This window comes from Tamandua tetradactyla, chromosome 1 (assembly GCF_023851605.1).
Source record: "Tamandua tetradactyla isolate mTamTet1 chromosome 1, mTamTet1.pri, whole genome shotgun sequence".
In the NCBI taxonomy this organism is placed as follows: domain Eukaryota; kingdom Metazoa; phylum Chordata; class Mammalia; order Pilosa; family Myrmecophagidae; genus Tamandua; species Tamandua tetradactyla.
Window position 1 is genome coordinate 150350829 of NC_135327.1, and position 27697 is coordinate 150378525.

The following is a 27697-nucleotide window of genomic DNA, read 5'->3' on the forward strand; positions in this document are numbered from 1 at the left end:
AAAATATAAGAAGTGAAATATGACCTATTAGGATGCAGGTAGTTTGTAGGTCAACAAGAATTTGCTCAGGTATCTTACATGTTTCTCTTTTAAATCTATCTGCATGGAGAGCTATTACAAATATACCTTAGAGCTGAGAATCCCATTTCAAGCTATACATATTTCTTAGAACAATTGCATGTAATAAGCATTCTGATAGTGAGCAGTGAAATGAAGTATTATGTTTCAGCTGAATAAATACAGATGTTCAAAGCAAATCATAATCCAATTTACTTACTTAAATTTTAATCTAAATTGCCATTGAGAGAGAAAACACATTTGCTTCAATAACAGGAATAGCATTTTATACTCTCAATGTTAACTCCTAAACTCATATTAAATTACCTACAAACTGGTCAAAGTACTCAAGATATAACTTCCAAATTGGTGATACCATATGGAGATTCCTGTTGCAACATAGAAACTTACCCACAACAAATAAAATTCCAAAATTTATACCTCTGTGCAGGCCAACTGAGCCCCTTACCACATATAGTGATCACAATCATAAAATTCACAAAATTCACAAAAATGATTTTTAAAGATTTACATATTTTTCAATTTAAACTACATAATAAAATCCAAATTCTCTAAAAGTAAGCTTGTTCAACTGAATACAAAAGATATAAAAACAATGTGGAGCAAAATGTGTAACTGTGAGCACAGACAACAAGCAATATGCTGTCAGTTATATCATATCAACCATTCTACTAAGACAGAAATGAAATAGATTCATGGTGCACATAACATTCTTTGAATATTTATTTCAGTACTTGAATTTGTATTTTAATTAGAAAGTTTTTAAGTAAAATTACATATGGACAAGCCTAAGTTTAAAATTATAATTCCTTAGTTTATTAATCTAACTATATCCCCTATGTTCAAAACATGATCACACTTATAATTAATCCATACTTTCATATAACAATTCTTAGAAATCACAAGGTGTTTTCTAGTGTTCTTAAATGTATTTACATATCACAGTATTTTGATACAGAAGCCTGATTACAATTTTTGTTCTTAGTCACTATGTCTTTCTACAGAGACCAGGCTAATCTTAACCTTAAACTGGTTAAATCAGTTGGCACATCTACGTATATAAATTATTTCTAGGCAAAGTTTTTGGAAAGGATATGATTAGCACAGATATATTTACTATATCTAAGATGCCAAGGGACTATTATAAGATCAACATAAACAGAAAAGAATCCACTCATCTTCTCTTTTAGACAATAATAGCTTTATCCTGGGTTCTACAGCCCCCACTACTAGAATCCCATTTTACTCTGACTAATGCTTTGCTTACAGGGCCACTGCTTGGGAGCACTACAGCATGATATTGAATGCAACCCCCATGGCTAGAATCAAAATGCTACAATCAGTATCATGGAATTCTGGAAAAAGAAAGAAATTTACTTGAGTTTCAACATAATAGTGGATACTTTCATGTGTCTTTAGAAAAGTGAAGATCATATACAGTGTACATCCAAGTATAAGAAATAATATTTTTAAAAGAGGGATTTTAAGGATTATTCCAGTGAAATATAGATTATTTCCAAAATCTGGCCTAAGAATTTCATTGATGGTATAGTCAGAGGTGCTCATGGATTAACTAATAAGCCTTCAGTGTTCTCAAGTGAGAAGATTATCATATGAAATAGGAGACAATTACTTTTAATTACTGGAGAAAATACGTAACGCTACAATGATCTGAATTTATCTTTGCTAGTTTATTTTATATACATCTCAGGAAATGTGAATATGCTCTTTTGACTTATCTTCAAAATAAGCCATATACTATATCCCAAAAGAGTACATACCACATAGATACATCATTAGGACTTTCTCTTTAAAAAGCAAAATGGTATCTTCATTAAAATAATAACTTGAGAGCAAATCTCATACATGATTTCAAAATTATTGTACAGTTTTCAACGGTAACAAAGCACAGCAATAAGAATTATGTTTCACTTTAGCAAGCGTTTCAAAAAAATGAGCTGTATGGCATTTAAATATGTTATAGTACTTTGTGAGTTTACATTTATCTTTCTAAATCTAATATATCTTCAAGAAACTAATACCATCACATGACCATTGTAAGAAAAATCCAGCTTCTCATTAAAACATATGGTTTGGTGTTTGAGATTATTGATTCAAAATCCGATTGTGAGGGTGCATGGGTGGTTCAATGGTAGAATGCTCACCTTCCATGCAGGAGACCCAGGTTCGATTCTTGGACCATGCACCCTCACCCAAAAAAAAATCCAATTGTGATATGCATTTATAATGGTTACCAGCCTCCAGAACAAATAATGGAGTAAGCTTGAGATATAAATTGACCCTCCTAATCCTTGCATTGAGACAATCAGAGTGGAATAAAACAACCTCCCTATCATTTGTGGTCCTAGATTCAAGGCTGGTAAAGACATAAATGGTACTTGAACCATCAAAAATGTCATTATTAAAGCAATATAATCAAAATACATAAAAGAGTTCTTCAAAAAAATAAAAATGAAATTGAAATCCATTATCAGAACTGTGATTAAAGTTAGATACCTCTTTTGAACAACCCTCTAATAATGTTCCAGAGAGGAATCACCTATTCAATAAAGAACGTGGAATCATGTCTCCAAAATACAATAAATGGAAGTTAGGCTCATAGTTTTAATATCTCAGTGCTTTCTGTCCATGTTTCTTAGTCAGTTAACTGATAAACCAATAATCCAATAGATAATTTTTATGCACAATTGTTTATTTCATCAGGGTTTAAATACACATTTGTATATAAGATGCATGAATGTATAATTATGTGATATTAACAACTCAATTCAAACCATTCACTGTAAAAAAAAAAAAATCCTTCCAACCATGGATAAGAGATAGAGGAATATGAAAATAGAAAGAAATAACACATTCATTTCTTTCTACCAACAAAATGTTAAGCCACGCAAATAAACTGAATTAATTGATGGCAGTGGAAAAAAAAAGCTAAATAATAAATAACTAAAGGGAGTTAGGTTTGCCTTCCAATGTACTATGTATGCCTCAGTGCAGACTGAGCCCTGAAATGACAATGCAGTGCTTGAGATATTTTCCTGGCACATAACATGCACATAAATTAATACATATACTATCATACATTATTATATTTAATTAAATATTCATTTATATTTACTTGAGTATCAAGGTATAAACAAAGAAAGAAGCAAGTGAGACAGGGAGAGAGGGTGAGAGGGAAGAAGGGATAATTTATTGAATGCTGAGTATGTGACAGACTAATAACTTGTTCTTGTCTTTGGAAATGGATTCCAGATCTAAAGAAAAAGGGAGTGGGAAAACTGAATATATACAATCTTGCTATATGGAGGCATCCATTCATTTCTCTCTCTCTCTTTCTAGCTCTTTCTCTCCATATAACTATAGATATAGATAAGCACAAGTACACATAGAAGACCTTCTCAAGCACACGCTAGGAGATAACACCTTCATTTCCAGGTCAATATAGTCCAGTATTTGCAGGATATCCCAATTTCAGATATGTTTAAAAAACATCTCCCATGAAATTAACAGAGGATCAAATATGCTCTAGGTCTTTATCATCTCTTCAAAGGTACTCTGGGCAGTTTTGCATACAAGAACAAAATATAATCTAAAACTCGTCTTATGGCTTTGAATTTGTAACTGTTGTAATTCTATTTCTATTATCAATTGTATGCCTTTTGTCAAAAATTTCACAAATTTCACAGAAAGGTTAAAAATTCAAAAGCGCATAGATATAGGGAAGATGACAATGTAGGGAGGTGTGGAATTTAGTCAATTCTCTAAAGCAGTGAGTAAGTAGCCAGGAACTACCTGGAACAATCATTTAGGGAACATCCATGACTGGACACACATCGTACACCAGTCTGGATAGGTGGAAGGGCTAAGATCATGGCAAAGAATGTAAGTAAAGTCCCAAAACTCTGGAGACTGGCATACCTTCACCACGCACAGCAGACTCAGTCTAAGACATTTCCCAGTGGGAAAAAAGAAACGCTCTCTGCTAGAAGCAAAGGACAGCAACTCAACCAAGCTCCAATGACAGTTTTAATTAACAAATTTGGAGTGCTGAATACAAGTCTCAAGCACAGATACACCTAGGGCAAGCAGGAAAGGAATCCTCAGGTCTCTCATAGCAGAGAAGAGGCGGGGCTGACAAAAAAAAAAAGAAAGAAATAATAAACTTTTGGAGTCACCCAAACTCAGAATATTGGAAAAAGGTTATAACCCAAGAAAAGGGCATATAGAACCATCTACCAACATCAGTTCTTGACTGGCAAACTTTGGAGGTTGGGGACTGCCTTGGAAGGGGGATTTCTTTTCCCTCCCTCCCTCCCTCCCTTCCATTTCTTTCTTTCTTTCCTTGTTATTTATTTACTTCCTTTCTTTTCTTTTCTTTCTTTTCCTTATTTCTTTTTTTAAACTATTCTAAGTAGTTCATTACGGAAAGCCTCATTCATTTTCAATTGTCAGCCCTGTCCTAGGCAAGGGAGAAGTTAAGATAGGTCTGAGAGACAAAGCAAGGAGTTGAGTAAAGGAGGTAATTCCTTAACTGGCTTATCTTCCCCAAGAAAAGGTGGGGAGAAGGGAGGATGCAGACTCCAGGGGTAAAGACCTAAGAGCACATTCTACCACAGCCTCTGTCTCAACCCACACCTAGCAGATCAGGATCTGCATAGAATTAAAGGCAATGCAGCACTTAACACTGTAGCTTGTCAGCTGTGGGCTGACAAGCACCACCTGCTGGGAAAAACACAGAGCCTAAAAGCCTCACAGGAATTTTTGACAATTTGCTGGCTCTCATACTCAGGGAAATTTCATACTGATTGCACTCTACTCCTGAGAATTGGCACTGTCTTATCTAAGAAAAACTGACTGGATTTGATCATATCTGGGGAGACCCTCCTCAAATATAAAGAGGTACAATTTAGACAGGGCAAAACCCAAAAACACAAGAGCTGAAAAATTCTGATCACTTAAACAGAAACTATGCCAAGCTGAAGATCTAGAATAAGTTGAACTGAACACCAAAGAACAGATAGTGAATAAGGCCAACCAACAACAAAATCCTAGGTAAAAGTGAAAACAACCTCTACAATAAACTAATCAAAGAGATCAACTGCCAAGACACCTACACAAAATTATGAATTACACTAAGAAAAACAAAGACATGACCCTGTCAAAGGAACAAACTGACTTGAAATGAAATACAGGAGTTGAAACAACTAATTAATGTTCAAACAAACACACTAAATCAATTGAAAAATAAAATCAATGAGGTGAGGGAAGATATGGAAAGACAGATGAAGGAAATAAAGAAGATATTGAGGGTCCAAAAAGAATTTAAAAGCTTGAAAAAGCAATTGGCAGAACTTATGGGGATGAAAGGCACAATATAAAAGATGAAAACCACAATGAAGACATACAACAGAAGATTTGAAGAGGCAGAAGAAAGAATTAGTGAACTAGAGGACTGAACATCTGAAATCCTACACACAAAAGAACAGATAGGGATAAGAATGGAAAAATATGAGTAGGGTCTCAGGGAACTGAATGACATAATGCAGCACATGAATATATGTGTTACAGGTGTCCCAGAAGGTAAAGAGAAAGGAAATAAGTCAGAAAAAATAATGGAGGAAATAATAACTGAAAATTTCCCATATCTTATAAAAGACATAAAATTGTAGATCCAAGTACATAGTGTACCTCAAACAGAATACATCTCCATAGACCTATCCAGGACACTTACTAACAAGATTGTCAAATGTCAAACATAAAGAGATAATTCAGAGAGCAGCAAGGGAAAAGTAATCCTTCACATGAAAGGGAAGCTCAATAAGACCATGCATGGATTTCTCAGCAAAAACCATAGAGGCGAGAAGACAGTGGTATGATATATTTATTATAATAAAAGAGAAAAACTGCCAACCAAGAATTCTGTACCTGGAAAAACTTTCCTTCAAAAATGAGGAAGAGTTTAAAGTATTTTCAGATAAACAGTTATTGAGAGAGTTTGTGAATAAGAGACCTGGTCTACAAGAAATACTAAAGATAGTGCTACGTGTAGACCAGAAAAGACAGGAGAGAGAAGTCTGGAGAAAGTATAGAAATCAAGACCATTAATAAGGGTAAAAAAAAGAGAGAGAAAAAAAGACAATGACATATAAAACGCAAAAGACAAAATGTTAGAAGAAAGTACTACCTTTACAGCAAAAACATCAAATGTTAATGGATTAAATTCCCCAATTGAAACACATAAACTGGCAGAATGGATTAAGAAACATGACCCATATATATGCTGTCTACCAGAGACTCACTTTAGACCTAAGGACAAAAATAGGTTGCAAGTGAAAGGTTGGAAAACAGATATTTCATGCAAATAACAACCAGAAAAGAGCTAATATCTGACAAACTAGATTTCAGATGTAAAACAATGAGAAGAGACAAAGAAGACAATATGTATTAATAAAAGAGATAATTCAACAAGAAGACATAACAATCAGAAATACTTATGCACCAAGCCAGAGTGCTCCAAAAAGAAAAGTAGACACCTCTGCATTAACAGTTGGAGACTTCAATATACCACTATCATCAATAGACTGAACATCTAGACAGAGAGGATCAAAAAGGCAACAATAAGTGAATTAGCCTGAACAAACTAGTTGGATTGCATGATGTGTGAATAAAGCTGTTTAAAAATGAACAGAGAGATACAAGTGCTGGAGGAAATGTGGAGAGAAAGATGTACCTATTCACTTTTTGTAGGGGAGTAGAGTGGTGCAGCCTCTTTGGAAGGTAGTGTGGTGACTCCACAGGAGGCTATAGGGTGGGGTTGCCATATGATCCTGCAACCCAGTTGCTAGGTATGTATTGAGAGGAAATGAGAGTGGGGACAAAAATGGACACTTGCACACTGTGATTATAGTGGCAGTGGTCACAATTTGCAATCGGTGGAGGTGGCCTAAGGGTATATCGACTGAGGATAGGAAGGGGGAACTGTGGTGTATACATACAATAGAAGACTGAGTGGCTGAAGAAGGAACGAAGTTGTGAGACATGGAACTAGGTGAATAAACCTTGAGGACGGTAGGATGAGTAAAATAAGCCAGAAACAAAATGACAGGTGTTATGATGCCTCACTAATATGGACTAAATATAATGTGCAAATTCTGAGAATTGATTTTGAGAGCATAGGTTATCAGAGGAAGGTCTATTGTAAAGGTTCCTAGATTGTAAGTTTAGAACAGTCACATCTGGAGTGGTACCTGTTATTTCTAAATTCTGAGCTGCCAAGCTCTTTGTATTTAACCAGGTCATTCTCTGGAACATCAGGTATCTATGTGAGCCTGAGACTCAGAGCTAGAGTTCTGTAGCTATGAAAATCAGGGTACTCCATATAGCAAATGTTAAAAACACTGCAAAAATGATCTGACATCAGTTAGAGATATGAATGAAGCAAATCTGGTTAGGACTAAGGTAAATCAGACTAAAGAGTAAAGGATGATACTGACTGTATATTACAACTTCAACTTCTGTGTAAGTCCAAAGAAAGAGCTATTTTGGTATAAAATTTATATTTTTGGTAACATATTATCTAATTTAACTTGTATGGTCAGCTTATCCAAACACCGTAATAATATGGAAACTTGAATAGGGAGTGAGATCTTCTTGTTCCATACAGGTTAGTGTGATACCCCAATACATGCCAGAGTAATTTGGGCAGAGGATAAAAAAAATATTTGCAAAGTCCCCTTGAGGCACCGGGAAAATGCTGGAAATGTGAAACTTCACCACCTGGGGAAGACCTGATATTTCCATAATAATTGTGGACTGCCAAGTTTATGGGCCTCAATAAGTTTCATTATTCCTGCAAAGGAGAAACTAAGTCTACTTATGATTATGCCCAAGGATCACCCCAGAGAAACTCTTTTGTTGCTCAGATGTGGCCTTTCTCTAAACCAACTCTGGAAGTGAACTCATTGCCTTCCCCTCTCTGTGGGACATGACATCTAGGTGTGTAAATCTCCCTGGCAACATGGGACATGACTCCTGGAGAGAAGCCCAGCCCTGACATCTTGGAATTGAGATTTAGCCAAAAGGGGAAAGAGAAATGAAACTAAAATAAAGTTTTACTAGCTGAGATATTTCAAGTAGAGTCAAGAGGTCATTCTGAAGGCTATTCTTATGCAGTATACAGATATCCCTTTTTAGTTTTTGGTATATTAGAGTAGCTAAAAGGAAATACTGATACTGTTGAACTGTAATCCAATAGCCTTGATTCCTGAAGTTGACTGTGTAACTATATAGCTTTCAAGGTGTGACTACGTGACTGTGAAAGCCTTGTGACTGATATTCACTTTATCCAGTATATTGACAGATGAGTATAAAAATAAAGACAAAAAATAAATAAATAATGGGGGGAGTTGGTGGGGGTAGGGGATGTTTTGGGTATTATTTTAATTTTTATTTTCAATTTTACTCTTACATGCATGTACAAAATCACTGTGATGATGAATGTACAACTATATGATACCTGAGCCACTGATTGTACACTTTGGATGATTATATGGTATGGCAATATAACATATATATCAATAAAATTGCACTAAAAATAGATACAGAAAACCAGAAAAAACCCTGTGTTTCATTTCTTGGACAATGATTTGCACAATATCAGCTATAGTTGTAACTATCTAGATCTTATAAGTATTGTTTTCTTCAGATAATAGAATAAAAAGTCCTCTATTTTACATTTCAAATTAGCACTTTGAACTTGAAATACATTAATATAGGAATGAGTATTTGTAGATGTAGTGACCACATGAATTGGACAATCATTCAGGATTTCTATGGTTTCTCACCCCTAAGCTCTCTTAAGAAGAAAAAAAATGTATTAAGATTATCTAACATAAGTCTAATATAGATTAGTTGAGTAAAGAAGTACCTTATGCTATAGCAATTTAAAGTTCGATTTTGAAGGTGCACTTTTAAAGCGTAACTATTTCTTTTATTTTGGAAAACATACAAATTTGGAGACATTTTCACTATTAAATTTTTTCAAAGGTGTTTTGGGTAACTATGATATAAAAGTGAAATAAATAGTTTTCAGATTTTCACTGTGTTTTGCTCAAAATTTTGGGGGGAGATTTCTTACCTGAAACTCAAGGGAAAATGCCAAAGAGAAAATAAATTAGGTAAAAGCACATGCATTTCCCCATGCTATTTAAAATGCTAGTTTGCCTGGGTATACTAAGAAAGCCTTGTATAATCTTCTGATGCTAGCTCCTAATTTAGAAGTAAGTACTCCAACTGAACATGGCCAGATATATCTGTCTCATTTTACCATGGTACAGATAATAGTAAAGAGCCAGACAGCCTTTTAGACATTATGTTTACTAAATAAATGTTACAATGGAGTGAATTTTATTGTATTGATAAGAGGAACCCTGCACCAGCACTCAGTGGTAAAGTTAAACGCTCCTGCCAACTGTTTCCCAGTGTGCATACTCAGAACACCCAGGTAAGAATACATAAGTGGCTCAGTACAGACTGTTATCTCATTCTTGAAAAAGTATGTCAAGTTCTAATTTCACTGAAGTCAGAACATACAAAATACCAAAATGTCTATAGATCAGTAGCCCTTGATTTTGGAACTAACATTAAAATCTTAAAATTATGAGAAAGTTATAAAATTTTACTGATTACCCATCTGTAAAGTACTTTATAAGGTATGAGAACATTTTCATACACATTATTTCTAACACTTGAATACATTATTCATACATACTCTGTGATAACAAAAAAATTATGCTAATCTACCTTGATGAAATATTGGTCATAGGGAAAGAGATATCAAATAAAATTATCATCGACAAATTTGTATGTCCCCTGAATTTTTCTGAACACTGTCAAACATTAGTGGGGATCTGCTGTGGGGATGGACCTATCAATACAGATTTTTGCTGTATTGGGAAAAGCCAGCCCACTGATCTGTATACTCTGGCTTCAGAGAGGAGCTTTTACATGAAACTTCTCCCAAGCTTCTCTTTGGTTTGAAATCCCAAGCTTTTCATCATGATGACACATTATTCTTTTAAAACAAAATATTTTAAAATATTGTATTATTTTGATAATATTTATCTTAATATATTTTATTGCAAAATACATATTATATAAAATTAAGAAAATACAGAACAGAGTCTCACACTCTTCTTGTCACCCCATGTAAACTCTTTAAAAAGCCTACTATTCTGTCTTCCACAAAGTTTATAAATATTCTCTGACTCTACTACCTCCACTCTTAATCCAGACTAGAGCTGCCAACCTTTAAAGAGGCATCAAAGAGGGGTGCACGGGTGGTTTATTGGTAGAATGCTCGCCTTCCATGTGGGAGACCCAGGTTTGATTCCCGGACAAGGCACTCCCCCACCTCCAAAAAAAAAAAGTGGCATCCTAGATCTCCACCCTCACAAAGAAAAAGAGCTTCAGGGCTCAACCCAAATTCTCTCCACCCAGACAATAATCTTTTGGCAATGTGACTAACAGACCTCATCTCCTACTTGACCAGATCCTTCTAAGTCAGGCTATTATATTTTTTAAAAGCTCTAGGAGTAAAAAGATTTTCCCATCTCATGTTGGCCTGAAATATTTGTTTCCCTCTAATCTTCACTAGTTCTTTTTTAGGGAGAACACAAACACAGAACAAAAAAACAGAAACCTAGTCTACCTCCCATAGGGCAGCCTTGCAGGTCCTGTGGTTATGTTATCCTATTCCTAAATTTTCTCTACTCCACAATGAATCAACTCATATGCTTATACCAATCCAGGTCACTCTGATATGATGTGATCAAAGTCGTCAACGTTTCTCTCTAAATAGTAGTACTGGAAATTTAATGCAATTCTCTAGATGTGCTAATCTCTAAACTCAAATTTGGCTGGGGAACAGGGCTAAGTAAACTCCTGAACTATACTGAAGCGGAAGCAGAGCTAACTTTAGGCAGACAAAGGTAATTAAACCTGATGCCACATCTTGAGATTAGAAGCATTGTCTATAATACCTGTATCACTAGCCTTTATAAAATGTTAAGCCCTAGAATACATATAAACGCATTTAATCCCTATAAGGAAGAACTTTTCATTAACCATTTCACATTATAGTTCACAAAATTTAGGTTTAGGAAGTTTAAGTAGCTTACGAAGACATAGATAGTAAATTTTTATAGGCAGTATTGAGAGGGATTTGATCCCCACTTAAACACAATTTGACAGATTTTTGGCTTGCTAACACTTACTGCAAACCCTGGGAGTTCTCACACTACTACAACTTCTTAGATAAATTGCATTCAGTAGGTGGAAGGGGTTGGTCTTATGATAACTTAATTAATATTAGTAAATATCATAAAAGCAGAGAAATAAGATATCTAAGCAAGAATATTCACTGATTAGATTTCATGGCTTTCAACTGAGATGTTTTCTTGCATTCTATCTAATGAAAGGAGTGGAGAGAAATGCATAAATCTAAAGTGTCAAATTTATACAAGTTGAATATGAAAAAAAATCTTTGCTCTTGTCTACTTTGGAAAGGTGAAAAGGTACAGAGGGTCACATATTCCTACCAGCAAAAGGATTGAATGGGATAGTTTTTATCTTTCCTCTACCTCAGTTCTTTGATAGCATTTATAATGTTATACAAAATGCAAATAAAAGTAAAATCAATTTTCAAGAACGGTTCATTCTGCATTCAATTTGTACTAATTAGCATGCTAGCAAAGCCATTTAGATGTCTTAAAAATGGTAAAGAATTTTTTAATCAGTGTTTATTTAGTTGTTACTGACTCATTTCACCACTTCCTAATCATGGCAAAAAAAAAAAAAAGGTGTTAAGCCAGAATCACAATTATCCATCATGCAATACAAAATTTATACAAAACATTGGGATATTTCTTCACATACTTGAGAAGATATATACATTTTTCTATTTCACAGTTTCAGACGACATTGCTTAAAGTTAAAAAAAAAAGGCAAATGAAATCAAGATTGGTAAGCAAGAAGCAGAGTGACTGATAGGAACAAATAATTTGATTTGAGAGTTAAAGATATTAAATTACTACCTCAATGTTCTGAATGATAAAGGTACAGAGTCAAAAGCCTGTCAGTTTCTTAAAATCCAGTGGTATTTCAACAGCTTTACCAAAGGAGAACAGAAATCAGGGTTGAAATTTTTGTGAGAACTTTAATATGAATGCGTTAAAAATATCACTGTCAAAATACAGTGGAATATTCTTTTAGACAGACCTACTTCATTTATTCTTTTCCTTGATATATTTAGTGGATCTGGATAATATCATATTACCTAGAGTAATCATGATACTTTTATTCCACCAGAAGAAATAAGATCCCTCTAGCTAAAGGTTTTCCTCTCCTTTTATCTGTTCAGCACTAGCACAATTAGGGTGACAGTCTCATAAAGGAAATAACCAAAGGCACTGACTTCGTCCAGTGACTGGGCCTCCCTCCAGCACTGGCACTTCAGTGCCCTACATTAATTCCTGGGGCTACAGAATCAAAGGTAAGAAGGAAACAGTCCACCTTTCTGTTTAGCTGTGGTAGCTATTTTTTTATTGCACAAGCAACATAATTCATCATTTCTGATATAACTGCTTAACCCATTTTCAATTTTAATAGCCATCCACAAATGAATGGCTTCTCTTGTTCCAAGAAACTTTTAGATAAAACCCTGTAAAATGACTAGCAATGAAACAAAATAATGCTGTAAGGAAAGTAGAAGCAGAGCTAGGAATAAGATCAGAGATAAATTTCTACCAATATATACCTATATATTTTTAATTCATCTGTAGTCATTTTTGACTCTCATAAATTTAAAAGTTTAGTTAGTTATATTGCCAGTGACAAATCCCAAAGATTATTTGGTCACTTGCCTAAAATAGTTGGGCTTTGTGTGCCTCCAGCTAATATTGCTTTCTTGTAAGATCCTTTAAGAAAAGATCTGCCTGCATCTATTTTATGAGAAGGAAAAATATTCGAAATTATGATACACTAAACTACCATAAGTAAAGCAGAAAACAGCACATTACTCAATGTCTTTTAGTTGACATGATCCCTTTATTTAAAGTTCTGTTTGGCTATTATGAGAATGAAGGAATGAATGTGAAGTCCATATGATATTAAATATTTTAACAACAGATGTGGTAAACTGGAATTTTTATCTTTGTCCTATTTGCATTCTACATTCAGGACAAATTTTGGAACTGGGTTAATAAAGGGGCTAAATTAAGACACAAGTTGACTGCTCTGAGAATCTAAGCATCACTATTTGCAGAGGTAAAACCTAAATGATTCTATGAACAGGTAACAAACTGTAACAAAGGCCTGAGACTAAACTAGGTTGATAGTTCAGTAAGTATTTACTAAGAAACTAAAATGCTAGAAGCTTCAGGAGATACAAAGATGACCAGATAGACATCTTCCCTGCAAGGGTTTAGAGAATAATCCATGGTGAGAAAAACTATGAGGAAGGAAAGAGAGATGAGGAATGCTATACACATTAAGTAGTTTCCAGATACATTTTAGGAAAATTCTAGATAATATAATTAACCTGATCCTGCTATGTGAGTTAATCATCTCCCAATCTAAAAGTTATTCCTTTTGCAGCAGAAGATAATATAAAATAGTGCAATTCTCTTTATAAAAAATAGCAATAGATCTCCCTTTTCTCAAATCGAAAAAAAAAATATGTTTTCCTTTGAATTAAAAATCTTATTTTGCACTAGAAAAAGAGAGCATTTATTAAGATAAATTTTACCTGCTGGAAAGTTAATTCCCCTCACCAATGAAACAAAGAACTAGGATAATTCTTTCTCTGACAAGATTACCTTATGCTGTTGGCATCACTACTCCTTCAAAAACTGAGACTCTAACTTTATTTTTACAGCTACCTCCTAGCCTTCCATTATTTCGTACTAAATTATGGTTAAAATTACAATTCCATTTCCTTTTTTAAATTATTTTAAATTATTGGGCTTGAAGCCCAATGAATAGGGGTGAAAAAAAGGAGCAAGCAAGAAAGAGGAGAGCTACAAATAGTGTAAACAAACCCCAAAAAGAGCAGGACAAAAAAGACTAAAAGGCAGTATGAGAAAGACAGGACAAAGAAGAGATAAGAAGTTGGAGGGAAAGGGAGACAGCCACTAAGACTCAGGCAGCTTTTGGAGCACAAAGCCCTCTGTCAACTTGAATAGTTAGTTTATTTGCCCTCATTAAATGCTGGCTGTGTTTGTTATCACCTGCTCCCTACTGCCGTGTAAAAAATTTGGTTAGCAAAGGTAGATGAAGTAAGCAATGACTTGGCTAATAACTTTTTGGACAAAACTATGTTTGCCTGAGTCCAGGTGAGTCAATACCAGATATTTTCTGTGAAGTACAGTTTCCTTATGACTCAGTAATCCCGCTACTTTGGACTTACCCAAGAGATCTGAAAGCAGGGATGCAAACAGACATTTGCACACCGATGTTCATACAGATGGAAACAATCCAAATGTCCATCAACAGATGAATGGTTAAAGAAATGTCACATATACATATATGGAATAAATATTACTCAGCAGTAAGAAGGAATGAGGTCCTGAAGTACGTGACGTGGATGAAGCATGAAGAGGACATTATGTAAGTGAGGCACAAAAGGACAAATTGTATGACCTCACTGATATGAACTAATTATAATAGTAAACTCATAGACATAAAATTTAGAATGAAGGTTACCAGGATATAGAATGAGGCTAAAGAATGGTGAGCACTCGCTTCATACATGCAGAATATTTAACTAGGTTGAACTTAAACATTTGGAAATGGATAGAGGTGAAGGTAGCACGTTGTGAGAATGAGTAACAGTACTGAATGGTGTGTGAATACAGTGGAAAGGGGAAGTTTAGAGTCATGTAAGTCACCAGAAGGAAAATTGGAGGGTAAAACATGAGAATGCATAACACAATGACTCTTGAAATGGGTGATGTCTGTCATTAATTGTACAAATATAAAAAGTTCTTTCATGAACTAGAACAAATGCATGACACTATTACAAGGAGTTAATAATGGAGGGGTATATGTGAAAAATATACCAGTAGCAAACTATGGACTATAGTTTATTTTAATATACTTCCATCAACAGTAGCAGATGTACCACACCAATACTACGGGTCAGTAATAGGGTGGGGGGGGGGGGGGAATATCAGAGGATTTTAGGTTTTATTTTTTTATTTTTATTTCTTTTCTGGAGTAATGACAATGTTCTAAAACTGATCATGGGGATGTATGCACAACTATGTGATGATACCGTGAGCCAGCAATTATATACTTCAGATGGCTTGTATGGTATATTAATACATCTCAATAAAACTGCATTTAAACAAACAAAAGTCTGGTTAGCAAATGTAGATGAAGCAGCAGTGACTTGGCTAATAACCTTTTGGGCAAAACCATGTTTTCCTGGTGAGTCAATATCAGATATCCTCTAACTCCATGTTCAGTTTGCAAGGTTCTGAAATAGAATTTAAAATAACATTGTCATGTGCCTTTTAAGACTACCATACTTCACTTAACATTATATATATGCTATGAACAAACTTATTAATAAAACTTTGGAAAACAAATTATTAGAAAGCTAATAAATATAATTGGATTAAATAAGTTATCAGGACCAAGGAGTTTTGGCCAGATGTCTTTTTGCAATTTTGGAAATATGTGAACTTCTCACAAATATCATAGTATATGAGAACTGAAAACATTTCCATCTGCCTAAACTAAAGGACTTATTGCTTCCCATTCATGTTAATGAAAAGTCCATGCTGCTCTCCAAGTTATTAAAGCTGTTTGGCTGCTTGAGAAGAAAAATTATCTACTCTTTTACTGTAAGGGTGATTTTAAAGCCACTTGGGGAGATGGCTGGATGAAAAACCAAAGCAAAATTTAATATTTATGAGACAGATGCTGGAAATTTTGCCTACCCTGTTTAGGATAAAAGAAAATATCTATTAGACATAGTATAGAAATGGTAAGAATGATGGAATAGTAAACCTTTTATTAATTTGAAAAATACATGGCTAGTTTGCGGCAGGGTCAGGATTAGAACCTAGATCCTTGACTGCTAATCAATGGTCACTAAACCATACATCAGTATCTGAATATTCTAGCTTGGCTGAGGTTAGAGAAAGGCAAAAGAGAGGCTATTATATTAACTCAGTTTTTTCTCCTAGTGTTAGCCCATATTTCACACTTTTACTACTAATATTCAATATGAAAGTCTTATGTGTAGTTTACTTTCTAAAAGTAATGCTAAGAAGAATGAAAATTCGGTTCCTTTATACCCTCCACATTTTCCCTCACAACCCTTCCTTGAAACATAATTATATTACAACTTTTTGCTAAATCAGTATTCAGTATATACATTATCAAGAATTTTTAGCCACAGCTGGGCCACATAATATACTATGATCAAATTTTCTTTCTTGTACAATTTTGTATTCCTTACAGATAATCATTGCCTTGTTTTTCCTTCTTTTTTAATTTGCGTAATTTTCTGTGGACATACGGCAATTCATTCCCAAATCCTCTACAAAATAATGCATCTACAAACATTTATCTACTACAGTATCCTTTCCAAGCTCATCACCGAATTTATGCTTTTTTTAATTCCTTATTTTCATTTAGTGACATTTCAATGAAAGAAAAACACATTTTCATCTGACCACAGTCAATCAGGAACTGGAGATGTATTTTTAATACCTTTGTGCCATAGTGAGTAGCTGTTGGAGAATTTATCCATTATAGATAAGTTTTGATTGGCAGAAGAAAAAATTAGAATTTTCATCTTTGTTTTTTTCAGTGGAGGGTTTAGATTTACTTTAATGCTTCATTATCTTCAAATTTTAGGACAAAGTTTCTCAAACATTAATGTGCATATGACTTACCTAGGGATCTTGTTAAATGACAGATTATGATTAAGTCTTCATTTCTAGCAAATCCCCAGAAGATTACACATGCTTTTGGTGTAAGAATCACACTTAGAGTAGCAGGGATTTAGAAAATATAACTTAGCCTTGATACAAAAAGTGTGGAAACTAGGGGATACCTATTCAAATGTGGCAAATATCTTTAGCATATATTTTAAGTTTTCCTTTCCATGTTCTTGAGCACAAATAGCTCCTTACCAGAGAAAGCAAAAATGCCACCCAAATGGAGAGGAATAGGCATTCCAAGCTCTTGCTCGACAAACAATCCACAGCCAACTTGACTTACACTTGACTTGTACCAAGTCAGCTGTCGACCAAAAGGCCATCTGGAGCACTGGGGAGTTACTCTGTATGTATCTTCCAATGCGTCCATCTATTCTATTTGGTGACTTTCACTGCTTTGCATTTTACCTTACTTAGGAAATACATTCTTATTAGACATGAATTATGAGAGACACTAAGCCAATCACAGACAAGAAGAAGCGAAAACTGAATTCAAGTCTGGTTCCTAAATAGACTGGCAAAATATATGTGACAAGTCTCCATCTCTACAGGGTTTAGTTTACCATCCTTTATTAATAAGAGATTGAATTGGATGCCCTCCATAGTGCTTTCTGGCTCTAATATTCTATAAATCCATACTTTATAAAAAACATATTATTCATTTTCCCAGTGACGGAGTGATTTTGTCTTTCTTGTTCCAGTTCTACTAATTGTTATCTGAATGGCAAATAGCCAATTTTTGAAATAAGAAACTCATGTATTAACTCTGGTATCAGAAGCACGATAAAGCTGCCCATATAATTCCCCAAAATCGAATTATTTTATACACATGTTGAGGAAATCAGAAAAGATGTAACAAACAGAGCTCATTTTGATATGTTTCTTTCCTGAACAGAAGCAAGCTGATCACTACAATTAACATCGGTTGTGAATTTATGGGGATTCAGTTAGAAAATAATTCATGTTAAACAGAGGTTCTCAACACCATAACAGAAACTGAGAAACTGGGTCAGTTGCATGAGAGCATAAATCATAGAGGTCACATGTGTAATGAGAAAAAGGGCATTTATTAGCTTGCAATTTAAAATATAAAGCCTATTTCCCTCAATAGCTTAAAATGGAACAATGTGGCGGGCCGCGGTGGCTCAGCGGGCAAAGTGCTTGCCTGCTATGCCGGAGGACCTCGGTTCGATTCCCGGCCCCAGCCCATGTAACAAAAACGGAGAAACAGAATACAATAAAACAAGAAAATGTTTAAAGATGTTTCCCTTTCTTCCTTCCTTCCTTCCTTCTATCCTTCCTTCCTTCTCTCTGTCTTTCCTTTAAAAAAAAAAAAAAAAAAAAAACAAAAAAAAAAAAAAAAAAAATGGAACAATGTGCTTTACCTAAAGACTGGAGAAGGGGGTGCCCTCAATTAGATAAAAAACTCTCCCAGACCCAAAACTTTTCATGTTATTTGTCATTGAAATTTATCATTCTGATATTATTTTTAGATTGTGATAAATTTGTTGTTATGGACAGAACGCATGTGAACATAACCCATCCTGCACAGTTGCATATACTGGATAGTTGTGTGGAGTTGATTTTTTAAGTTTAAGTATATATTTTCTAGGTTTACATCTCTTCAGAGGCTGAAGAGATTAAAACCTAACTTGTGCATGTGCTGATCAATGCTTTGCATTTGCTTTGAAGTCAAAAAAGACAGATAAATGTTTGCAGATTTAGTAAAAAAAAAAAAAACAGCATGTCATTAAGAAAAAGATATTCATCATTGGAAACTGCTATTTTATTATAGAAATAGACCACTGATTTCAAAAAGAGCTGATAGATTACATAATTATGACTATATAACTATATAAAAGAAATACTTTACTTTTCTGAATAAAGTTGAGTTCCCCTCTGCCCCATGTTAACTAGGTAAAGTAAATGCTCATGATTCCAGATCATGCAGCAGTGATTCTCAATTCTCAGGTAAAAAAACCCCAGGAATAAATACGACTCAGTGATTTACCCTAAAAGTTCCTTCAAGATGGTTCGTGTGAGAAGCTGATACTGGTTGGATTTTTTTTTTTTTTAAACAAAACAGAAATGCTCTATTCCGGCTACATTTGAAAAACTCACTCTGGGTCATTTTACAAATGCTTATTTCTTAGAAATTTACTTTCCTTTGCTTCCAAACTTCCTTTTTCACTGATTTCAAAGGAAAGCATTTTTACAGATATTTCTAACTGAAGGCAAGAGAAGGAATAAAACTATTAATGAAGAGGGCTTTCACAACAGGAGGGTACAAAAAGTAAATTTAAATCACACCTAAAGTCAGACTAAGGAGACTAAGGATATCTATCCTGCTATCTACTAGGAGAAAATGCATTCTCATTTTAAATAATAACAATAGCAAATTCTTTTTGCCTTCGAGAGAAACCAAATTAAATATCATATATTCAAAACTACTCTTATGCACAAAGTACTGATCTTTAAAGTAGTTTTCTTTTATTCCTTCCTAATCCTTCCTTGTTTTAGAAAGCAGTAAAAATAATTATTTCAGTTTTAATATCATAGTTATATACTGCAACTTTGTCCAGAGACAAGATTTAGTTGTCGGACTGTCAAAATATACATATTATAGGACAATGTTACTTACAAGGCAGATTCACCTTGTTATAATGTCCACCATATTTACTAGAGAAAAGCAGAGCCAAAAGTTGTGGCACATATAATACTTCTTTGTGCATCTCATTATTCACTATTAATGACACATTGTGCCAACTTCTCCCTGAATAATCACATATTCAACGCAGCCACTTTCAATTCAAATTTAAAGTCAATAAATATTTATTTAATGCCTGCTTGCCACCACAGTAGTATGTACTGGGGATAAAGCAGTGAGTAAGACAGCTCACTCTTTTGCCCTCAAGGATCTTGGAATGTGGAAAAGCCACATATGTGAAGAGTAGATAGATTTGTTAATGGAGAAAGCATAGAAAAATTGATTTTTATTGACTGCTAGAGAAGCTCAAATGCAGTAAGTCCACTGCTAGAAGCCCCCAAATCTCGCTTGTCCTTGTACTCCCATAAGGAAAACTTAATGCTGCTTATTTGAGGGTTACTAAGGTAAAACATATTAAGACCATAGAGGGTGGAAGTTCAGGGACAGGGTTGTGTAAAGATACAGACAGAAGAGAAGAAGAAACAATTGAACGGGTTACTTTGAAAGAGGTGTTCCCAAAGGTAAACTAGCCTACTCAAGCATGCATTCAATAAATATTTATTGACTACTTATGTGCTAATACTGGGCAAACAATGTTGAGAAAAGCACAAGCCCTAATACAATGTATATAGTCTTATAAAAAAGTCATTAAACAAACTATCACTAAATATATAAACACAAACTGTGACAAATGCTACGAAGGTAAAGTGTGTGATCCTCAGAAAGGCCAGATATGGACTGAGAGTTCAGTAAGGATTCCCCGGAGAAAGTGATACTGAACTCGGGATATTAAAGTTGAGTAGGTAGGCTACTGCTAAATGAAGAAAAGGAGAAGAAATTAGGGTAGAGATGTGCATAGCATGTATGAGAGTTTGGAAAAAGCAAGCAGGATCAACAAATTAAAAGAATGGATTAAAGTATGGTGAGACTGGAGCAGAGAGGATAAGAGAAGGTATTAAGAAATACAGCTGAGAATTCTAAGGAGCCTGATCAAGCAAGGCGTAAAAAGTCAATTTAAGGACACGGCTCTTCATTCAGTGAGAAATGACTAAAGATTTTAAGCAAAAAAGTAATAATCGGATTTGGTTTTGCTAATATAGACATAATACCTCTAAAGGAATTCAGGGTGTTACTCTGGCGAGAGGGAATGAGAGGCTGGAGGACAGCGGTGGAAAGAAGACTCACTTTTCACTGTACAAAGTGTTGTGCCCTTTTAATTGTATCTTTATACCTTTATTACCTACTAAAGAAAACAATATTCTGCATATTTAAATCACTGGCTCTATTAGAATAGATTGGAAAAGGATGAATGTGAAGAGACGAAAGAGAAGTCTACAGCTGTGGTCTGGGTAGGCCTAGGGAGCTGGGGAGACAATAAGAAATTCAAAATGATGAGCATCTTTAGAAGGCAAAATCAACAGTTCTTCTTCATGGACCACACAATGAAGGTTGAAAAGAGAATCTTTCAAATATGAAGCCTAGATCTCTGATGTGTGCCTCTGGATAGAGGGTGGTACCATTCACTACAGGGAAATCCTAAAAGAGGATTAAAGTTTTGGGATTACATCAGCTTTTCACTTGTTTGCATTTGGGATACCTGTAATGCACCCAAATGGAAATGTCAAATATAGATGCTGGATGCTCAAGGGGAAGATCTGGGCTCTAGAGACATACCTTTGAACCCATCAGGATGTAAATGGTAATTAACCCATGGATATAAATGAGATCATCTAGGGTGATCCCCTATTAGAATTTTTTTTAATCCATTAGCAAAATCTGTTTTAAATTGAGGTTATCCATTACTTCTTTCAAATAACAAAATTTTAATATTATGTGATGATCTTTACTTATCAAAAATAAAGGGAGGGGGTGGGCCACAGTGGCTCAGCAGACAGAGTTCTTGCCTGCCATGCCAGGGACCCAGGTTCGATTCCTGGTGCCTGCCCAGGTGAAAAAAATAAAAAAATAAAAAACAAAGGGAGGGCAGTGCGATGGTGGTTCAGTGGCAGAGTTCTTGCCTGCCATGCCAGAGACCTGGGTTTGATTCCCAGTGCCTGCCCATGCAAAATGAGTAAATAAATAAAGTGATAAAAAAAAGGGAAAAACAAAAAACAGATCTGAGATACCTCCTAAGTAGCATAAAATGGCACAGTGAATGAGTTAAAATGGACTGACTTATGCAGATGATTGAATCCAAGTCACAGCTTTAATCTTCCCTTATGGCTTAAAAGAATCTCCTGGGATAGATGTATGAATACACTGGACGAATAAAACCAGTAATTGCCAAATGATAGGATGCTAGGGGGTTGGTAAGTCTCCTAGAGGAGTCATTAGGTACAGGCTTCCTTCCACTCATTCTCAGGATGCCCACTGAGCATCGGGTGCATGCAGGATCTGGCAATCATGAACAATAAGGCAATATTAAAGCATTCTTAAGCTCATGAAACACACCTTAATACGCACAATTCTGTGAAATAAAATGTGAAGGGAGGGCAGAAAACAATGTGTAAAACTCAAGGGAAATTTAAAAAAATTAAAATGAAAAGGAAAACATTGTCCCAAAGCACAGCTTTGTAAAATACACTAAGGCAAATGTTAACGGGCAGCTGCTCTCCTGCACGCCAGCTCTCTTCTTCACTGGTAGCCCTTTCAGAGTAGCCACTAAAAAGTATGGAGGTGAGAAACCCTGCCTTACTAGGAGATATTAAAGGAATTCCCCCCCCAAAAATTTATTATCTCTAAAGAAGGATAGAAATATCAGAGGATTATAGGAGAAAAGCAAAGAAATGCTACAGTGCAATATACCCACAGGTAAGTGTAACAGCTAAAAATGTTGTTCAGGTAACTAAAATTGTTAACTGAAAATTCAAAATAGATGGATTTGTACCATTCTTGGTATTATAACATACATCTTCACAAAACTGAAAAAAGAAAAGAGAACTTACTTGCTCCTTGATTTCCTACTAGCCTTGAAAAGAGCTTAACATTAGTTTTATTTTTCCTTTTTTAAAAATTAAATTCCTTTCTACTCATCCTCATCAAGAATGCAGTTCCAAATCCTTTTACAACCCCTTCAATTAAAAAAAAAAAAACCTGCTGGAGAAAAAATAAGGAACCTCCAGTGGTATTTGTTTCCATTCAAATATCAGAAATTTATGAAATATTCAGAACATTAAAAAGTATTAAGTCAAGCATTCTTGTAGGAAACAGAGAAACTGTTATTAGGGTCCCAATAATAGCCTGTTTCATTTGCTTGTTAAAGTTAAAGAGAGACCATCAAAATTTAATATAAGAACAAATTGGTTCTTTGAAGAGATCAGCAACATGGAGAAACCTTAGGCTAGACTGATTAAGAAGAAAAAAAAAGAGAGAGAGAAGAATGAACTTACCAAAATCAGAAATGAACGAGGGACTTCACTACCAACTTTACAGATTAAAAGAATTTTACGGGGAAATACAAGCTGATGCTAAAATTCATATAGAAATGCAAGGAACCCAGAATCACCAAAACAATCTTGAAAACAAGGAAGATAGAGGGCTTGCACTTCCCAAGTTCAAAAGTTACTATAAATCTACAGAAATCAAAATATCATCTTAAAAAAGACATATTCACGTGAAATAATCACTATAATATCTGTACTTTGAGCCCTTTAGAGGCCACCTAACAATGTGTTGTCTTCCATCTTTATTCATTCCAGAATTATCACCAGGAGTTTGATCTCACAATTCAACTACTAAGTGTTGTGTGTATGTGTGTGTAGTGGCATTTATTACCAAATGCTTACATTTGTGTACTTATTATCAAATGCTTTTATTTATTTATCAAACACTTATATAGTTGTTCTTAGAGCTTCACATGGTAAAAATCACTGAGTTCTCAAATAAACTCTATGAGGTTATTATTATTATTATTAACCCAGAGGAAAAACTGTAACACAGATAAGTTAACTAGCTCGAGGTCACTGATGCTATAGAGCAGTGGCGCTGAAATTTAAATCCATGCAGACTGGGTGCAGAGCCTGTGTTTTTTAACCACATGCTATGCTGCTTCTGCAATAAAACCTTTTAAAGAGCAAGTTAAAAGCAATACAATAAGTAATCATGCTGAAGACATCACAAATATTTACCACAAGCAGAATGAAAATATTCAAAACAACTTCCTAATGTTTTGTGAATAAGTTCTTACAGCTTGGGATATAACTTCCAGTTATAACATCATGTCAGCAATCAGTTTCAACAGAAAAAGATAATGTGCTCTGAAACACCGTTGCCTGACTCAAAAAGTGGCTCTAGTGTTCAAAAAAAAAAAGCAATATGCACGTTGAAGATGCATGTAAAACATCAGTTTCTTTATGAACAGTCAGAGCAGAAAAAGAAATATATCTAAATTTATACATTTTATATATGTACTTTGAAATAACTATTGTAACAAACTTAATAAAATGATAAGTATTTGACCTATCTACAATCATGTCTATGAAAAAGCAGGGGATAACTTTCTGTTCAATACTGCCATTCTTTTGGGTCGTATAAATTACATATGACTAGTCAATTTTCTATTCAACCATCCAAACAACAGACTTTTTTTTTTTTTGGATGCATGGTCTGGGAATCGAACCCAGGTCACCCACATGGAAGGCGAGCATTCTACCACTGAACCACCCATGCACCCATCAGACTTTTATTTTACTTTTTATTTTAGTTTCACTTCATTTTTAGTATTGCTTTATTTGAATTGATTTTGCATATCTACTCTTACTAAGTGATGACTTCCCAGAAAATTTTTAAAAACCACATCTGTAGCAAGAAAACCAGAGAATAGTATTAATCTCTTTTTTAGTTTAATATTATAATATTAAATATATTATTAAAAATTAAATATAATAGGAATTGATATAATTCACCAGAGGTACATCCATTCTATTTTGAAATTTCAAAGAAGGCCTCTCATCATATTTTCAAATAATTCCTTATTTTCCCAATCACCTCCAGATACATGACAGGCTGTTATCCCTGGGTAATCGGTCAAGAGGGTCCTCAATGTGACACACTGAAAAGCCTCACTCAGCTGCTACTTCCTTCCCACTATAGGCAGATGAACCTCCTGGCATTAAAGAGTACACATTACCTGTTTTTGCCTTTAAGATCATCTAACAAACCACACAACATGACAGTACAAACTTGAGCCAAACCTCCAACTGAGTCCTTGGGAGTGAATTTAACAGAACTTTGCTTTAATTGGCTCTGCCACTGAGCTGGCTTTGTATTTCAAACATGAAACAAAGCCAACTAAGGAGAGGCAAGGTTTGGTTATTTTCTGCACTTTGTTTTTCCACTAAGCATTCAAAATACTTACTCAATGCCATATAATTGCTCTCAAAATAAAAAGCAATTTAGACATAAATATTATTAAAGATATAAATATATATATGTTCATTTTATGGCCAAAACACAAGCATTACTGCTACTATTTTCTCAGAGATATAATTACATTCTGATTTAAGCTCACTAATCTTTCTGGAGCTGGATTCTCCCCTTGATTTCTTAGTGAATTACTTCAGGTTCCTGGTCTTCTACATGGCTTCCCTAAGACCAACTGTGCCATTTCATTAACCACAATCCATTCCTGGTGCCTGAAGAGATTATATGCACTGATGACTTTTAGTCAGGAAAAGCTGTTTCCCATCAGAAAGCTGCACTGTCTGCCTGTGTTAGGGTCAGGATGCTATAGAGAAAATTGTACCAGGGAGTCCTGAGCAAGCTGGCTAGTGTGGCTCCTGTATAACAAAGAACTACTATAAGCACTTGAAAATAGCACAAGAATTTTACTGGTTGGTCAAAGGCCTAGACCACATGCAAACAGCAAAGGTTCAATCAGTACTTGTCGGATTTCAATAATAATGGAGGGAGGGAAGACCTCACTTCTACTATACCCATCTGGGCTAACCCAGTTGTCTTTAATTCTTTTTATTTCCTCCAGATCTTAACAATGTCCAGAAAGGTGTAACTATAAATTTGTATGAATTACAGGGCACAGAGAAGTCAGCAAAATCCATCATCTGGGAAAGTTTATGGGACAACAAACCTGGCTTCTTAAGCAAATATATACTGCAATGAGAAAGAGAGAAAGACAAAGTATGTATTTTAAAATACACTTAAAAGACATAACCAAATGCATGTGGACATTGTTTAGGATCCTGTTTGTAAAAAGAAAAAGTATTTATGAGACAATCATGGAAATTTGAACTCTGGCTGAATATTTAATATTAAGGAATTATTTTTAATTTTTGAATGTGACAAGGCTATGGTAGCTATTTTTTATAGAGACCTTATCTTTTATGGATAAAGATAGAAATATGTGCAGGTGAAATATTATGTCTGGGATTTGCTTTAAAATAATCTAGGAAGGGAGGAAGTTGGGGATTATTGAAGATGGGAGATGGGTACACGGTGGTTCACTATACTATTTGTTACACTTTAGGATACGTTTAAAATTTTTCATAATAGAAAGTTTTAAAGTACTTCAAGTCTAGACATTTCCCTCTCTTTGAGTTCAATATTGCCTTTATTTAAGCCTACTTGCCTCCTACGGACAATCTTTCCTGATCCTTCCCCTGAATTCATCAAAGTATGATGCTTGTTCTTCCCGTGCATCTTGCACACACCTCTATTATTGCACACATCACATTTTCATGTATGGGCTTTGCATAGGTTTGTTTCACCCACTGGCAACTTCTTTAATAGAAAATATTTTACAAAAGTAAATAATATTAATTCACTTGGTCTATGTGCTGGTTTGAAGACGTTAAGTACCCCAGAAAAGCCATATTATTTTTCCTAATCCAATCTTATTGGGGCAGACCTGTTGTTTAGAGTGGAAACCTTTGATTAAATTGTTTCCATGAAAATTGACGGACTCAGTTGTGGGTGGGGGCTTTTGATTAGATTACTTTCATGGTTATGTGACTCACCCAATTGTGGGTATGCCTTTTGACTAAATGGAGACGTGACTCTGCACTTTCAATATGGGTCTTGATTTGTTTACTAGAGTCCTTTAAAAGGAGAAACATTTTGGAGCTGCTTGAGAGTCAACATAGACGCAGACAATTGGAGATGCCTGGAGTGCTGAGAGAGAGAACAGACACCTAGACAGAGATGTCTGGAGATGCAGAGCCTAGCAGATGTCACCATGTGCCTTCCTATGAGATGCCAAGCAAGCCAGAACCCAGAGTTTTGCCCCAGAGAAGCTAAGTGAAGACCCACAGATGCTTAGAGAGGGCCACTGGAATCAAAAGCTGGAAGCAATCGAACCAGGAACAAGAACCAGCCACATGCCTTCCCATGTGACAGAGGAAACCCAGACACCATTCAGCCTTTTCTTTAGAATCAGATATCTTTCTCTGGATGCCTTTGTTTGGACATTCTTAAGGCCTTAGAACTATAAAGTTGTAACTTAATAAATTCCCTTTTTAGCAAAATAAAACATTCCAGTTTAGTAAAAAATACAACTGCCACACCTTCCCAAAGTTATTTTTGATCACCTTCCCTAATAAGCAGGATTCTGTAGCTTCGGTTCTGCCCGTAAAGCTTTGTATCAGAACAAAGCAAATACTAGCAGGATGTTCTACCTACCTTCTTCAACTCCCTTTATCTACACCTCAACTCCTCCCAACTAATACACAGAAATACCATTATTTCATCTTCCCCAAGGCTTTACTGAAAAAAATCACTTATCCTATTTGACTTTTTAAAAATTCCTCCCTTTTAAAAGTTATCTTAATTACTGTACTGTAATTGTGTGTAAACTTACAAATTGGAAAACAATTGTTATTCTCAGTATGTCAGGGTTTAACATAGTGTCAACTGCAAAGTAGATGGATGG

General features: G+C 34.9%; 1 protein-coding gene and 1 non-coding gene across 19 annotated transcripts in view; both read right to left on the bottom strand.

Moving 5' to 3' along the window:
- Positions 1–27697, bottom strand: part of IMMP2L (inner mitochondrial membrane peptidase subunit 2) — a 980891-nt gene that overhangs the window by 519151 nt on the left and 434043 nt on the right. The window contains exon 4 of one of the 18 annotated variants that reach the window (XM_077168707.1): positions 18240–18428. The exons of the other annotated variants lie outside the window; for them this stretch is intronic. Coding sequence (XP_077024822.1) covers positions 18254–18428 — 175 coding nt within the window. The 3' untranslated portion in view covers positions 18240–18253. Of the gene's footprint in view, positions 1–18239; positions 18429–27697 lie in introns of those variants that run through there. 18 annotated transcript variants of the gene reach the window in all.
- On the bottom strand, positions 24413–24483 carry TRNAG-UCC (transfer RNA glycine (anticodon UCC)). The gene has a single exon. It is a non-coding gene; the product is annotated as a tRNA-Gly (tRNA).